Source organism: Poecilia mexicana, unplaced genomic scaffold (assembly GCF_051168715.1).
Source record: "Poecilia mexicana isolate PSO_F unplaced genomic scaffold, ASM5116871v1 scaffold_2, whole genome shotgun sequence".
Taxonomy (NCBI): domain Eukaryota; kingdom Metazoa; phylum Chordata; class Actinopteri; order Cyprinodontiformes; family Poeciliidae; genus Poecilia; species Poecilia mexicana.
In genome coordinates this window covers 53,795,652-53,812,279 of record NW_028263371.1, presented here as the reverse complement: position 1 = coordinate 53,812,279, position 16,628 = coordinate 53,795,652, and the positions used below count along the sequence as shown (strand labels likewise).

The 16,628-nt window shown below is 35.9% G+C and overlaps 1 protein-coding gene across 1 annotated transcript; it reads left to right on the top strand.

Moving 5' to 3' along the window:
* Nucleotides 1-657: 657 nt before the first annotated feature.
* Nucleotides 658-16,011, top strand: LOC106904585 (interferon alpha/beta receptor 2-like). The gene is made up of 7 exons (XM_014968999.2): nt 658-973; nt 1,050-1,173; nt 10,057-10,205; nt 11,219-11,373; nt 11,997-12,150; nt 13,131-13,258; nt 14,147-16,011. Exons 1-7 carry the CDS (start codon nt 928-930, stop codon nt 14,807-14,809), a joined length of 1,419 nt encoding a protein of 472 aa, XP_014824485.2. The 5' UTR covers nt 658-927; the 3' UTR covers nt 14,810-16,011.
* Nucleotides 16,012-16,628: the final 617 nt, after the last annotated feature.

The window sequence follows — 16,628 nt, the reverse complement described above, 5'->3', positions numbered from 1 at the left end:
TGCCTTTAGGAGCAAAACATTACATTTCTATGACAGCGTATTAAGACCGCTTCAGATTTTTTTAAAAAAAAAAAGTAAATTTCCACACACAAAAAACCCAAAATCTGACATTTTGAGGTTAATCTCAGAAATGTTCTAGAAAATTAAAGAAAATTTCTGAGTTTGAAAAGTTAAAGATTTTCTATAAAAAAAATCTCAGAAATTTCTCAGAATTTTCTAGTAAAAACTCTAAAACTTTAAGACTAATCTAAAAAAAATTCTAGTGAAAACGTTGAAATTTCTGAGTTTCAAAAGTAAAACAAAATCAACTTTTCAAACAGAATTTTGTCAAAAGGTTTTGAGATAAATCAATATGTTTTTGATTTGTAGCAAATTTTCACCTTTTATTCAGGAAAAGTTCTGATTTTGTTTATTATTTAGTCTTTTTTATGGGTCTAACACACTATCCTACATTTCTGTGCAGCACAAATAAACTACAAAAATAAAAAATGCATTTATTGACTTAAAAAAAATTGACGTTTTTCTGAAGCTTATGAGAGCATACTTTTATTCTGAAGGCTGATGTAACCTTTCACGTCTGAAACAAGCTTTTATTTTGAAGGCGGGCCGGAAGCAGGCGTGTAAATGGCATTGGACAGTTCATGTGTTCGTCATTCAGGAGCGGCTGTTGTTATTGAACAAGATTTCGTTTTTCTTTCTGAGCTGTGATGACTCGCCCCGTTTGAACACATGACCTCCGTGAGTCGTTCCCAGTTTAAGTCGATATTTGACTCTTGGTTCTGTTTTTAACTGGGAAGCGGTTCTCCAGTAAACATGAGGACGGGTTAGAGTCTCTGCGAACTTTCGGACCGTTTTAATCCTCAGGATGTGATTGTAAAATCAGCTGTCGGCTTTGTGAACTTTTTCTGATGATCGGATCCCTGAAGAATGAACCCATTTCCTCTAATCTTCCTGATTCTTCAGCTCCCTTCAGGTGAGGAAAGTGCGTGATCCAGGTGGATTTGCTCTTCTTGTTACCTTTACTCAGGTGTCTCTGCGGTTCTCCGCAGCTGTCGCGTCCCTTCCGGCACCGGTCAACCTCAGGATTGAGTCTCTGAACTTCAGACATGTCCTGCGCTGGGATCCGGGACCTGGCAGCCCCCCAGGGACGCAGTTCCGGATATATAAGAACAGGTAATTAATCCCACTTTCCTCATAGTCAGATTTTCCCGTAATCCCTGGAAGTGTCTTTTTGAAATGTCATTTCCTCCCCAACATCTGGTGAGACTGGTTTGCTCCCGTTTGCTTTAGCAACAACAAATTTATATCCAAAACATACTGGAGTACCGCTCTGTTCTGAAATCAAGAATGCAGAAAGTATGGAAGACAATTAGAGCCACTGAAAAAAAGGAATTCAGATTTTTGATCACAGAAGATTAAAGTCAAAATTCTGAGAGAAAAAAAAGTCAGAATACTGAAAAAACTGAATTTTGAGGAAAAAAGTCGGAATTATGTGAAAAAAGTTCAAATTTAGCAAAAAAGTCAGAATTTTACCAAAAAAAACGTCAAAAGTCAAGTTATGAGGAACAAAATACAGAATTCTGAAAAAAGTCAAATTCTATGAAAAGTCAGAATATTTAGAAAAAAGTCAGAATTATGTGGGGGGAAAAATCTGAATTCTGTGAAAAAAATTGGAAATCTGCAAAAAAAATTCTAAATTCTGAGGAACAAGTCAAAATTATGCAAAAACAAAACAAAAAAAAAGGTCAGATTCTACCAAACGTCAGAATGCTGAGGGGGAAAATGTCTGAATTCTGCAAAAAAAAAAAAAGGTCAGAATTTTACATTTAAAGTTAAAATTCTGAGGAGAAAAAGTCAGAATTCTTAGAATAAAGTAATAATTCAGGTTTTTTCCAGTGGCCCCAGTCCTCTTCCGCAGGAGAAAGAAATTTCAGAATTTAAAAAAAATTCTGTTTTATGGGTGAAACGATTAGTCAGGATTAAACGTTTATTGAAATAATCATCAACTAATTTAGTAATCGATTAATCAGTAACTGATATATTCTGATTAAAAAAAGGATATTTACTGAACAATCCCAACATGTTCAGAGTTTTAATTAAGCAAAAACTGCACAAAAATACATTTTCCATTTAATATATAAAAACCCCTTCTGTATAAATATGCTTTAGCTTCACCCAGTTCAAATCTACAAAAAGGAATGCTGTGTTACTGCATTTTAGGCAATAAAATGTTTGTTTTCTTAATTGAAAAAGGAATTGAACTGTTTATTTGTATCTTTTATTGCATCTCTAATATTGTATGAAAATTCTGAAGAATTTGCCATTTCTGTATCCGATTAATCATCAGAATAATCGATTAATTAGTTTCTAATATACTCATTAGTTGCAAGCCTGTTCTGTTTATGTAACTTAAACACGGTAGAGGTTCTGTCATGGCTTGTTGCTGCATTTATTCCTAGATATTGATCCGTTCTTAGGGAAAACTTGGTGATTGTTTATTTTTATTATTTTGTTATGACTGCAGAAAATTATAGGATTTGCATGTTTAATGATATTTTCTGTCTTGTTAAGATAAAACACAGATGGAAGTTTGTTTTTTCCCCAACATTTTTTCTTTGCTACAGGAAACATCTCAGTGCTGACTTGTTTCCTCTCAGAGCATAAAGTAAAACAATGCGTGACATTTCACCAACCTCGAAGTTTAACCCATCGTAGTTCCACAGAAACAGAACCATGCGTCAAATTAAAGCTTTTTTTTTCTTCATTATTCTAAACTCCCCCCGGTGTTTCAGAGGGAGTTTCCACTGCTGCCTGATGCTTTTTCACAAACGGACAGATTTCCTCTTTCTGTGAGAAACCTCGCAGACGTCTGAGCTCCTGTGAAATGAAGAAGAACCAGCTCAGACGCTTCGAGTCGCGCCTCATGCCAGAGTCGCCCACAAAATAAATCCCCTGCCTCTTCAGCTTTACTGGCGCTGTTGTGATTAAAATAAACATAAAAATAACAACGCTGCAGATTATTCCTGTAAGGAAACACTGAGCTCTTCATTTAAGGAAGTGGTTTGGGACTTTATATCTGGTCCTAACCGTAAAACCTCCTGTCGTTACCTAGCAACCCCGGCAGAGTTCCCCTCATCGCCTAGCAACCCAGGCTTGGACAGCTGTTTTTACCTCCTATATTTGCACTGATTCAATCTGGTTGTAATCTTCTTTGTGAAATGATGTATATTCAAATATTTTCACAAAAATAGAAAAATGTTATCCCATATATTTTTATATATTTATCTTAAAAACATCCGTACATTGAGAGAAAGTGGCACTGAAGTCAAATTCCTTGTTAGTTTGCACAAACGTGGCCAATAAAGTCGATTCTGATAGTTTATGCAAAAACTCTTAAAGCTTTAAGTTCTTCATGATCCATTAGCTGTTCTTTTAGCCGCAAAATTAGCATCAAGCAGTTTGCTGCATGTGAAAGAAACTGTTGCTGATTCAAGAATACAAGGATTCTGAGAACATCTGCTCGTCTTTTAAAGGGAATGTATAATTCGAAATTTACATTCTGCACGTTTTTATATTTCCATTTATACTGTTTCTAAAAACAGCCAAATCATTTTAAAAAAGAAACACGAAGACGATTTTTGTCAATAAGTTCATGTCTTTTGGTGTCTGGAAAGTGAGCCGTTTCAAAACTCTCTGGAATGTAGCATCACAAATCAGCAGGCACTGCCCGTTACCTAGCAACCACAGTGAAGCCTAGCCCGTTACCTAGCAACCCAAGAGGAGCTCCAGCTCTTTCGTGTAGCTGGTTTTATTACCGCGGTACAATGGCTTCTGGAAAAGAAAAGTGTCTTCTTGTTGACTCACCAACCAGAAACCACTTGCTGTATTCTTGTTGGTTGTGCAGGAGGCTCTACTTCTGCTTTTCAAAGATGAATGGTTGTGTAATTATGCATCTATTTATAGATATTTTCTAGTCCAAATGAAATCGCTGAGTTGGGGGTCATGGCCAGCAGCGGCTTATTTGGTTTTAAAGTGACCTATCCTAACCTTCTGAAAGATTTTAAAAATGATAAAATTATTAAATCTATGTAAATTTATTCTTATTTTGACAAAGTTTCCCTAATATTTTCACATTTTTAATATATTTATATCTAAAAATGGCAGCATTTTGGGAGCTGTTTATGTGCTGTTGAAAGCTGCTGATTCTTTTTCTGCCTTCAGTCTTTCACTTCTGTAGCACACTTTAAATAAAAACAAAGCTGTACTTTCATCTCTCATTATTTGCATGTTGTTTTTGCATGTTCTTCCATCTCTGTTCATTGCACCTTTACCAGATTTCCTTAAAGAAGCTGAAGACTCTCTGGGTTTGTAGTGTTTGTGTCCCTGTACTTTTCCCTTCATGGTTTAAAAGTGCAGAAAATTTAACTGAACAATCATTTTCATGTTACAGTGAACCCCGGTATCAGTGGGGATTAATGACCACAACCACCGAAAAACACAAACAGCTGAAATTTGTGAATACTTAAAACCTTGAAAGGCTCACAACTGCCTATTTTAAAAGTTCAAATGAAGCTGCAGCTAACAATTATATTAGTTGCTGATTAATCTATCAATTTAGTCTGATGCTTAATTGTTTATTCTGACAATTAATTGTTTATTCTGACGATTAATTGTTTATTCTGACGATTAATTGTTTATTCTGACGATTAATCGGTTGTTCTGGTGATTAATTGATTTATTGTTCTGATGACTGATTAAAAAATTGGCACATTTTGCAGATTTTTTATTGTGGTTAATCGACAGCTACATAACTCCAGCTTCAGCTTAATTGGTTTACCATTTAATTTCCTTTAAAAACTCAAATTTTCACTGATAAACTGTGGTGAGTCAGTTTTCCGTAATCTCACTTGGCTTTTAGATCTGGTTTTACCCTCTGTTGCTTTATCTACCATAATCAGCACCACAAACATGTTTACGCTGCGTTTGAACTCTGATTTTTATCAAGCAAAATAAAGCTGAGGCATCCAGTTTCCACACGTTGCTTTAAATTAAACCTTCAGGACATTTTGTTCCTCTTTTATGAAGGGAATGAAGAAGTGAGACGTGAGCAGATGTTTTCTGCTTGATTTAAAGCTGCCGTATTTGTGTTTGTGGTATGCAGTTCAAATTGTCAGGTTTCCAGGACGACCACATCTTACACATTTCCCAATATTTGGGTCCTTTTTTTTAGAACATAAACGATATTCCCCACTGTTCAGTAGTATAAAATGGATGTTTTTGTGCGTATTTTCAATATGTGAGCAGTGGCGCTCTGTACAGGCGCTGTGTGATGGGGGGCGCCATAACAATGGTAGAAAAATGAATTCTAGTAGTTGGCATTTTCTGTGTGTAAGAGCTATTTGTGTGCACCATCGTTATTATAGTTGAATAAAACTAACAAAATAACAGAAATTGAAATAAAAGCTTAATCTGATAAGTAAAGGAAAAAACTCTAAGTAACTGATATTGTGCATTTATGTAACTAAAACAGACTGAAATTACACATGTAATGTCTTTTGTTTGTGTGTTTATGAATTTATTTATTAGTCTTTCAAACTAATGAAAATTTTTTTCCCCTCACAAGCAGTTTACGCCAGCTGTCGGTAAATTACGGTACTCCATTCTCCACCTGCTAGTCCACAAAATGGCGACAGCAAAAGTTTGGATTAAACACCAGTCAGTTAAATGTTCAACAATAATTTAATAATTTTTTAAAAATGGTATCTTCTGTTGAGTACTCATTACCCAATACACTATCACAATAATAAATAGTAATAAGATACTTCTGCATCTAAAAATTAACCAAAGTGCAGGGGAAATTGAAACATTACTTGTTGCAACGTAAAGTCACGTCCTCTAGCTAAGCTAATATTTTAGCTTTCAAAATCTTAAATGTATGAGATGTAAAAGAAAAAGGGGCACAGTACTTTGCTACAACTTATCAACTGTAGAGAACGAGATATTTTCTACCTGTTGCTCGTTGTTGTCTCGTCTCCCCAGGTCTGTTGATACAGTCACATTCAACTTCACAATCAGCCAGTTTATTCAAACAATCAAATGCATAAAATCACACAAACAGCTCAACATGGTCATCAGATACCAAAGTCAGAAAGGAAACATCAATTACCTGAGAAAAAATGCAAAATACGAAGACGCGTCTTTCGAGAGCGCTGTTCCAGTTCCACCCCAGTGACCTGACCAGCTGTTTTAGCTCAATTACTTTCATATCAAGGCGTGTTTCTACTGTCTGATGTGTCTAACGTACCGTTTAGAGGTGATCTCAAACAGATCACCTGCATGGTCTTTGTACGCCACAGACCATGCAGGTGGTACCAAGGTCAAGGGATGAATTCATTGCTGTCCAAGCTATCCTCCCTGCGTACTTTCCCAGGGTACGAACAATAGATGTATTCATTTCATAGGGAAACATTTTACTCATAGAAAACGGGACCAAAGTTGATCAGTTATCTGTGTTTCTCATTTCAAACTGCCTCAAACTGGTTCCTGAACCGCACAGAGCTCTCCTGACCGCTCCTCTGGCCCAGGGCACCAAACAGCAGATTTTTATTGGAAAAATTAGTAAACGCTTCATATAATATCTTCAAACTCGTATAAAACGGACATAAGCAGCTTCGTTACTAAAACATTTATGACAGTCAATATTTTCTTATTAGTTTTCTACTTTGGCTGTAATGAACTAGGAGAATTTTCAGAGAAATATATGACGTAAATTTCTTAAGAATGTGATCTAATATTTAAAAAAACTCAACAGCATAGACTAATTTTAATCAAACCGTGATCATTATATCTAAGAAAACTCCTCTACTGATTAAGATATTGATTAAATCATGAGTCTAAATCTAACCTAAATTGTGGCCTACTCAAAACAATCATGATCAATCTAATATTTCAACATGCGCTAAAGTTAAACATCATTAAAACTAGCATCATTAAACTAATATTTCCAATACAATACAACAAGCACATTTCACAGGTCAGAGAGAAATTTTAATTAAAAAAATAGTGAGGGTCACGGAAGTAGGTCAGCTAGTTATGCTAGCTTGAATTTATCAATCCATGGCAACGGGTCTGTGCGTGGCTTGGAGAAAAAAATGAATATGAGTGGTTTTAAGTTGTTTTTAAAAAGTTATTCTGCGTTATTTTCTCCATTGCTGTTGCACTAAATTAATAATACGAAATATCCGGGTTTCATTTTGTAAGCGGAATTATTCTACGGTAACAGACTGCAGCATTGTGCGCATGCGCGAAATTCCCGGACGTAAACAATAACATGCCACGTACGTGTCTATAACTAATAAAAACTAGCAAACACACTTAAAAACCTAGACAATCAAAACGTTACAATAAAATAAAACTAAGCTATAGTGAAAAACGCCTGCTTTGTGCCTGCATTCACTTCAAAAACTAACCAATCGTGCCTGTTTCTGAGAGTTTTTCTGCCTCCACGGTCGACCGCGACCTTTTAATCCGGTCACGTTTTCACTCAGAGCTTAGTGTGTCTGTAAATATGCGGTTGACTGGAGAACCTTTGATGGAACATCTGACACATGGCGGTTGGTTTCTGGCTCCCTCCGAGGCGTCCCTCCTGCAGTGAGCGCTGTTTCCATCCCTGCAGCGCCTCGCTGGGCTGCTGCCACCGCAGAGAGCCCCGCTGCTCTCTGAAAACGCCACCCGGATGGGGTTTCGGTTTCAGGTCGCCTCGCCCTCTCAGGCTTCACGTCTAGCTGAACAATGTGATTCATTTTTACATGGAAATCGTGATGAATGTGGCATTTTTAACGGTTTTTTGTTCTCCATCATCTCTAACTGATCACTAAAAATGTGAATTTCTGCATTATTTTACTGTTTCCAGATGTTTTAAATACTATCCTGCCCTGCAAGGAAATAAATGGAGCTGCGAGTTGGCCATATTTTAAAACAATATCTGTGTGGTCGTGGCGCAAAAAAGTATGTGCTCTATATGTGACGCAAAGGGGCGCTGCGCTAGAGGGGGCGCCATAACAATGGCAGAAAATGGCATTTTCTGTATTCAACAGCTGTTTGTGTCACAGTTACCTAGAAATAGCGAAAACTGAAATTGAGAAGACATTTTTGTTAACTGAAATAAGTAAAAAACTGTAATTAATATTATTGTGATGATGATAAAAAGTGATAAGAACTATGTAAGAACTATGTAATACTCTATGGTTGCAGGTGTGCGTCATTAGCCTGTCATGATTGCAAATTTTGCTGGAGGATAAATTGTTGCAGAAATTATTGTAACATAAAAACTAATATTGTCATTCTAAGATAATTTTCAACTATGATAATAATAATAGTAATGGGATATTAATGCAAGAACACACTAAAAGATGAAAAAACTTTAATTTCTAAAGAATATTTAATACCGGAAAACATTAATATCCAAAATAACCAAAATTGCACTTGAAAAGTAGTCATCACTCAGCTTAGACGGGGAAAACAGGCAAAAGGTGCAGCTACTGCAAACTAACTACTTCATACATGGTGTCAAATGTTTGCAGTGTTTTTCAAAATGTTGGCTTTTCACTCTTAAAGGGGAGCATCTCTTTAACTATTGTTGTCCAACTGGAAATTATGAAAATCATTTTAATTAATCATGTAGCTATTTGATTTATTGTTTAGTCTAATAGGCCTATGCTCCACAGCAATTATAGCCTCACAAATACAAATACTGCTCTTAAAAAACATTAATTTGTAATACACTTCTTTCATCAGCCACATAAAGAACGGAGATTAAAACGCAAGAATCCGAACGTTAGTGATAGTTTGGTGGTTTTCTTAACTTTGGAATTTATTGAAATAACAATAAATCATTATTTTTACCATGATAAGAAATGTTATCACTGGAATTGGAAATAATCAGATATGATTTGATCCGGATGTTTTGCTGCTGGTTTAACTTTACAGTAGAATCAGTTCCCTAAACTTCACCCTGTTTCCAAATCAACCTCTAAATCATCACATGAGGATCTTATTTTAAGCATGTGACCCAAATTCTCCCCCTCAGATAAGAAACATTTATTAAAGTGATCAAAAACAACTCAGGAACCACAAAGATTCAAATATTGCATGAAACTACTGAAATCTATATTTTAAAATAAAGTTTAAACAAAATGCTAATTTCTAATCACCATAAACTGTGATTATAGCAAGCAAAGATTTAAAAGTCTCAAAGGAGAAAAACTGATTGGTGCTCTTTCTTACTGGAGTGTGGATGTTAATGTCACAGGAATATAAGGCCTTTAAATTAAGCAATAAAATCTTAAAATCAATGCTTAACAAATAGGAAGCCAGAACCAGATACTTTTAGTAGCTTGGTTGGTGTGTAGGCGATGCAGAGATGATTTATCTAACCCAACATACGACGAATTACAAGAATCCAACCGAGAGTTAATGACAGCATGAATCACTTTTCAAGATCTTTGGTTGGAAGATCTGACGTCATCCTGGGAATTTCTCTTAATCGGAAAAAAAAGGATTTCACAGCAGTCTGCATAATTTAAAGTAAAACATATTCCTGACAGCAAAGGGTCAATATTGTCATTTCCTTTTCTACCCAGTTTTAATATAATTCAGACAGTTCAAGAGTGATTATGTTGCTCAACTGGCAACTAGATCTGAATATCAACAGTAAAATAGTGGATCAGAATACCCACTACTTTTAGTGCTACATGCTAACAGTAGTAAGGTTTATAAAGTAATTGAGGGACACCACAAGTGAGAAAAGCCATAGAAGAACCCAAAATAAAAAACTGTTCCTTTGATGCCGAGCCAAGTGGGGACAGAAAAGTCCTGTGGTCCAAGGTATCACAGGCAGCTGAAACGCCGAAAACATGTGCAGCCACGTCCTGCTTTTAAATTAATTCCTGTTGCTGAATAATCGCACCAGACTGGAAAAAGAACAAGTCAAAAGCATCGCTAAAGTTCCTCTACTGGTGTGAGAGTATCTGTTCAGCTGTTTCTTTTGCTGCGCAGACGTGAAATGAACGGTAATCCAGTAAACTCAACATCCCGCGAGCTGAATCTGAACAACCCCGAGAAGAACCACGTCATTGCTGTCGAGGCTTTCTACAACAGTACAACGTCTCCTCGCTCTACAATCACCTTTCACCCTGTAGCAGACAGTAAGTCAACATCTACATATGAACTCTGAGCCTCATAAAGGTTCTAATATTCCTCTATGCTAAAATATGTAAAATATGTAAGGATGGCTCAGGTCGCCCAAATTTGTTTCACTACTGATCGGTGAAGACTGAACCACAGGGAACGGTTTCCGTTTGACTTTTATGTTTTAATAGATGACAAAAGCCTTCATACATAAATGTCTAATCAAGCAGAGCTGAAGGAAAAAAGGAGTAAATCTGTCAATTTTAGCTGAAAGTTGAATTTGTTTTACTTTAGAAGGTCAAAAGATTTCCAAATTCAAAAGCTGGGGACTTTTGAAACTCAGAAATTTCCAAGTTTTTTTTTTTTTAAAGAAATATGTCATTAATCTCAATTTCTGAGTTTATTTTAGGAAATTTATGACTTTACAAACTCATAAATTTAAATGTTTTTTAAATTTACAAAAGACAACATTTTTGTCTTTTGTAACTCTGAAATTTCAGATTTTTTTCAAGAAAATTTCTGAAATCTAAATTTCTGAGTTTTATATAGTCAATTTTCAACTTCACAAAACCAGAAGTTTCCAAGTTTTTATTCTAGAAAATGTGAGTTTTTTCAGCAAAGTTTAAACTTTTTAAACTCATAGCCTTCAGTTATAATTTCAAAAATTCTGAATCTATTCTAGAAAATTTGAGTTTTTTCAGCAAAGTTTAAACTTTTTAAACTCCTAGCCTTCAGTTATAATTTCAAAATTTCTGAATCTATTCTAGCTAATTTTCGACTTTAGAATTTCAGAAATTTCAATGTTTGTTTTTTTTTAGAAAGGTTCTGCGTTTTTTTTTTTCTAGAAATGTTTCAGCTTTTTAACTCAGAAATTAAAAAAAAGAAATTTAAGGAAATTGCTGAAATTAATCTCAAAATTTCAGATTTTTTTTTTTTTTGCCATAAATGTTCTCCTCCCTGGTTTTTGTCTGCAATGGCCCTCGTATAGTGTTGTATAAAACTAACTTTTATTTCGTTCTTGTGTGAAAAGCTGTGATTGGTCCTCCGCTGCTCTCGGTGGCCAGATGGGGGACGTGCATCCAGGGAAACATTTCGATGCCTGATTTAGGTCGATACACAAAGGCTATACACTATGATTTCAGCTTCACAGTCCTGTGGAGGAAAGGAAATGATGGAGAAATTCAGGTAAAATACATATCTTATATCAAATTTCTCTTATATACAGCAAATATTTCCTTCTGATCTCCTGTGTGCAATCTCTGTTCTACTTTCTCTTTTTTGCAGGATTTTCTTTTTTCTTTTTTAGGCTTTACTTTACAGCTAAAACTCCATTCAAAGATTAGTTAAAAATATCTTCCAACACTGTAAACTACAGATTTTATCTTTGTAGGAAAGGAGGATGCTGTTCTTATGCTTTTACCTGATTCACCTAACATGTTTCAGTCTTTATCAGCTACTTGTCAGATATATATTCCTCTCACACATTGGTCAATAGTATCCACATATTTTCTTCTTGTTGGCCATGGGGCCACTATGCTTTCTGCATTTGCCTACCAAGATGGCGCCGTTCAGATTTGTGGGAACGATGTATTGAATAAATTGGAATCTAATCGCTCCACATCATTTGAACTGTCTGGGCTAAAATGAGGCTCGGAGAAAAAGGAAACATGATTCACTCCCAAACCTTTCGGTCAAGTCTGGACGGATCTGTTCAGCTGCTCCGATTCATAATCATGTTTAAAGAAAACATGACTCAGCTGTGATGAACACAGAAAAAACGTGTGGATTTATGTCTCAATTATTTTCAGGAGCTGAAAGCTCATAATGGGAGCTTCATCCTCAGCAACCTGGAGAAAGATGTGGAGTATTGCATACAGGTGCTTCCCAAGGCCCGAGTGAACGAAAACACGCAGCCGTCCGAGTGGAACTGCACCTTCACCAGCATTTCAGAACCAGATTACGGTGAGCTGGACCGCCACAACAGATTCTGTTCAATGAAGCACAGTACACTGCAAAAACACAAAATCTTAAGTCATTTTGGTTTAGTTTCTACTGCAAATATCTTAGTTTTGTCTTATTAAAGGTGTACTAACTTACAAGAAACTTTTCAGCAAAATATATGAGCTTGTTTTAAATCAATAATATTTATGAAAAAATTGCTAATTCCCTTGCAGATTAGTATTAAGTCATTTTTCCTGTTTATAAGTGAAAACAATCTGCCAATGGAACTAGCACTATTTAATCAATATTAAGGAATTATTGATTTAAAACAAGCTCTCAGACTTTGTTGGAAAGTTACTTGTAAGTTAGTTTCGTCTCATTTAAGGTGTACAAAGATATTTGAAGAGAAAACCAGACCGAAAATAGTTGCTATAATGTTTTGTTTTTTACAGTGAAAATGCTGTAATAACACTATAAAGTAGAAACAGTTCTTCAACATACACTGCAAAACCATATTTTTTTGTAAACTTTCTACTGAAAATAATTTAATACACTTGAAATATGACAAAACTAACTTACAATGGACTTTTCAGACTTTTACTTATTTTAAGTAAATAATTATTGAATATGGATGAAAAAGTTCTAGTTCCATTGGCAAATTATTTCACTTATAGCATGGCTAAAAGTCTCGTTTTAAGGGAAATAATCTGCCCAAGGAACTTACACATTTTCATCATTACAAAGCAATTATTGATTATCTTGCTATATCTTGCTGAAAAGTTACTTATAATTTAGTTTTGTTTCATTTCAAGAATTCTAAGATATTTGGACTAGAAACTAGAAAAATAGGTGATAAGATTTTGTATTTTTGCAGTGTAAGTTCCAGCCCTCTGAGTTTAAAAATAGACATTTAAAGACAGTAAATCCCAGTGTGATGTCAGAGGGCAGATCCAGCATTTCCAGTCTGACTGAATTCCTCGTCCTTCCATGATTGTTTTCAGGACTGTTGGCTTTAGTCGTCGTCACAGCTGTTTTGATTTCTTCTCTGATTGCCCTGGTGATGGGAATTTTATGCCTCTGCTACACCGGATTCCTGTGCAAACTAAAGAAAATGCCGGCAAACCTCATGGTGAGATAATGATTCATCTGTCAATATTCTGGGTCACCCTTACTGTTACACTGCAAAAACACAAAACAGTAACTTTTCTGATTACCTGGCTACATACATACACGCATGCACGCGCACACACACACACACACACACGCACGCACGCACGCACGCACGCACACACACACACACACACACACACACACACACACACACACACACACACACACACACACACACACACACACACACACACACACACACACACACACACTTCATACTTGGGAGCTACTGCACACTTTAGATAGAAAAAAGTTTCTGCCCAAAAACTCTTTACAAAATTTTTTGACTTTTAAAAAAAAGTTCTGGGTTTCAAATGTCACACATTAACAACTTTCGAAACCCAGAAATAAAATTATAAATTCAAGAAGACTTCTGAGATTAATGTGAATTTTTTTCTCTAGCAAATTTTCAACTTTTCAAACTCAGAAATTTCCAAGTTTTGTAGTTGTTTTAACAAATCTTTGCGTTTTCAGAAGTCTGAAGTCTCTTTTTCTATAATACTTCTGAGATTAATTTCAATATTTCTGAGATTAATCTCAGAAATATTAAGGCCAAAAAAGAACTTGGAAAATTCAGAATTTTCCAATTTCTTTTTTTTATTATTTCTGAGTTTGTTCTCAAAATTTCAAATTAATTTTTTAGCAAATTTTTGACTTTTTAAACTTTTTTTCTAGAAAATGTCTAAGTTTTCTCAAAATTTCTGAGTTTTTTGATGGAAATTTATTCCTTTTTTCCATCTATTTTGGCCCCAATTTGCTACCATACTTCTGACCCTTGCAGCTCTCTAACCACAGTTTGTTTCCAGTTACAGTTCCTGTTTCTGCCTTCTCATTTCCTCTTCCTCAGGTCGTTTTGAGGCACAGCTACGTCCTAACCCTGAGCACCACGGACATCAACCGGGTCACCATCATCCCCCAAACGGTAAAAACCAGAAACTGCCCGGCGATGTCTCCGTCTCCCTCCGGGGACGCCAGCTCTGAGGACGAAGACGGCGATGAGGAGGCTGCAGTGAAGCTGTACATGAACAGAAAAGGAGAACTTTCCACAGGCGGCGGTTCTGCTGACAGCAGTGGGAAAGTCGACGTGATGAAGGGTGACTTCATGGAGGTGGAGTCCAACCAGTATGAGGCCAAAGCAGAAACTCTTTTTATTTATGATAAAGATCAATCTGGAATGGAGGACTCCACAACTCAGCAGGAGGAAGTCAAAATGGAGACTCTGGAGTTCTCTGGAGACATCAACCTGTTCTCCGTCACCCTCGCCTCAATAGCTGCTTGTGATGAAGACGAGGTAGAGGAGGATCAGGACTCTGGAAGCTCTTCCATGGACTTCCTGAGGACTTACACCCTGAAACCTCTGAGCCAGATGGACTCTGAAAGCAAACGGGACGATGGGATGCGTCCGTCAGAGTCGGGACAAGATGGCAGCTGCACAGAGTCCTGGATAGACGAGGAGGAAGAGGAGGAGGAGGAAGAAGAAGAGTTCTCTGGATATCTGACAAATAAATGAAATGTTTTCTCACACTGGAGTACTGTACGTTAAAACAGCATGTCCATTTCTGATTCTGCGACTCTGTGTGAACCAGTAGATGGAATAATCACCCACACGTCAAAAACACAAAATATTAACAAGTATTTTTATTTAGTTTCTACTGCAAATATCACTTAAAATAAGACAAAATTAACTTAAAAGTAACTTTTCAGCAATAGGAGCTTGTTTTAGGTCAATAATTCATTAATATTGACGAAAAAGTACTGGTTCCAGTATGTTCACTTATTTCACAATCAATAGGCGCTGGACCGTTACCTAGCAACCCCCGCCAAGCCCAGCCTGTCGCCTAGCAACCCAGCTCTATTTCTACTAGCAGAATATTTGACTTATAACAAAATGGTTTTCCCTTGTTATAAGTGAAGTAATCTGCCAGTACTTTTTATCAATATTAAGGAATCATTATTATAAAACAAGCTCCTATGTTTTGCTGAAAAGTTACTAATAGGTTACTTTTGTCTTATTTTAAGTGTACCAAGATATTTCCACTATAAACTAGACATAAATACTTGGTAAGATTTTGTGTTTTTGCAGTGTGGATGATTATTCCATTTCTCGGTTCACACACAGAATTGTAGAATCAGAAATGGACCTGTTGTTCTTCTTCAGCAGGTCCATGCGGGTTGCTTTGGAGTCACACAGAAGTCTGACTTTTGTCCCATTTAATTAATAGTTTGAATGACAAAAAAATTATTTTCATTAATTTGAGCATCAAAACCTGCTGAGTAAATGTAGTCTTAAAATTTCTCAATTTTTCTCCAAAACTACTTCAGTAAGAAGACGTTTACTACAGGTAACACACTGACTCCTGTCAATTACTCCGCATAACCCTTTCCCGATAATGTCGATGTGACATCGTCTCCAGTTTTTAAACTCAGACCTACTGCAATCACCTATAATCGTAAAGCTCTCATCACATTCCCACTGTCTGCAGTCAGTTTTCCAACCCTAACGGTATCGGTGCTCAAAGTTGTTACCGTCTGTATTTTTGGTTTTTCTGCAGCAACATTTCATGTTTTTTTGTCATTGTTCATATTTCAGTTCCAGTTGGTTCATGCTGGGTCAAAATGAAACCAGACTAGTGCCTCAGAACAAAGACAAATGTTTATCTGCTTCACCTGTTTTAAAGGTGAAAACAACAAAATAAAAATCTGTTAAAAGTTTTCACTGCGCCTCCTGTGTGATCTTTTTGTTTTCTGATATTTTCTGATTAAAAAAAGCAATCTTTCCGAATCTGGACATTATGTTTCAGAATGAGGTAGACTTTAACTCTTAGATGTCAACATCACAGTGGACCGTTTTCCATTCACCAGAAACTAAACCAAAAGGAAAAGTGTTCTGGGATTAGGTCATTTTCTCACAAGTGTTACTTATGGCCAACCATATAAAATCTAAACACTTTAGCACTGCAAAAGCAAAATATTACTAAGTATTTTCAGTCTAGTTTCTTGTACTTTAGAAATAATACAATTAATTTATAAGTAACGTTTCCACAAGAAATAGGAGCTTGTTTTAAATTAATAATCCCTTAATACTGATGACAAAGTATTAGTTCCACTGGCAGATTATTTCTTATAACGTGGAAAAATATCTAAATAAAACAATCTGCCAGTGGAACTTGAACTTATTCATTAATGTTAAGGAATTATTGACTTCAAAGTTCCTCCATGTTGCTGAGAGGTTTTTGTTAGTTTTGTCTAATTTTAAGTGTATTAATTTGCACTAGAAACTACACAAAACCATGTTAATTTGAGATTTTTTTTATGCACATCTTTTTTTT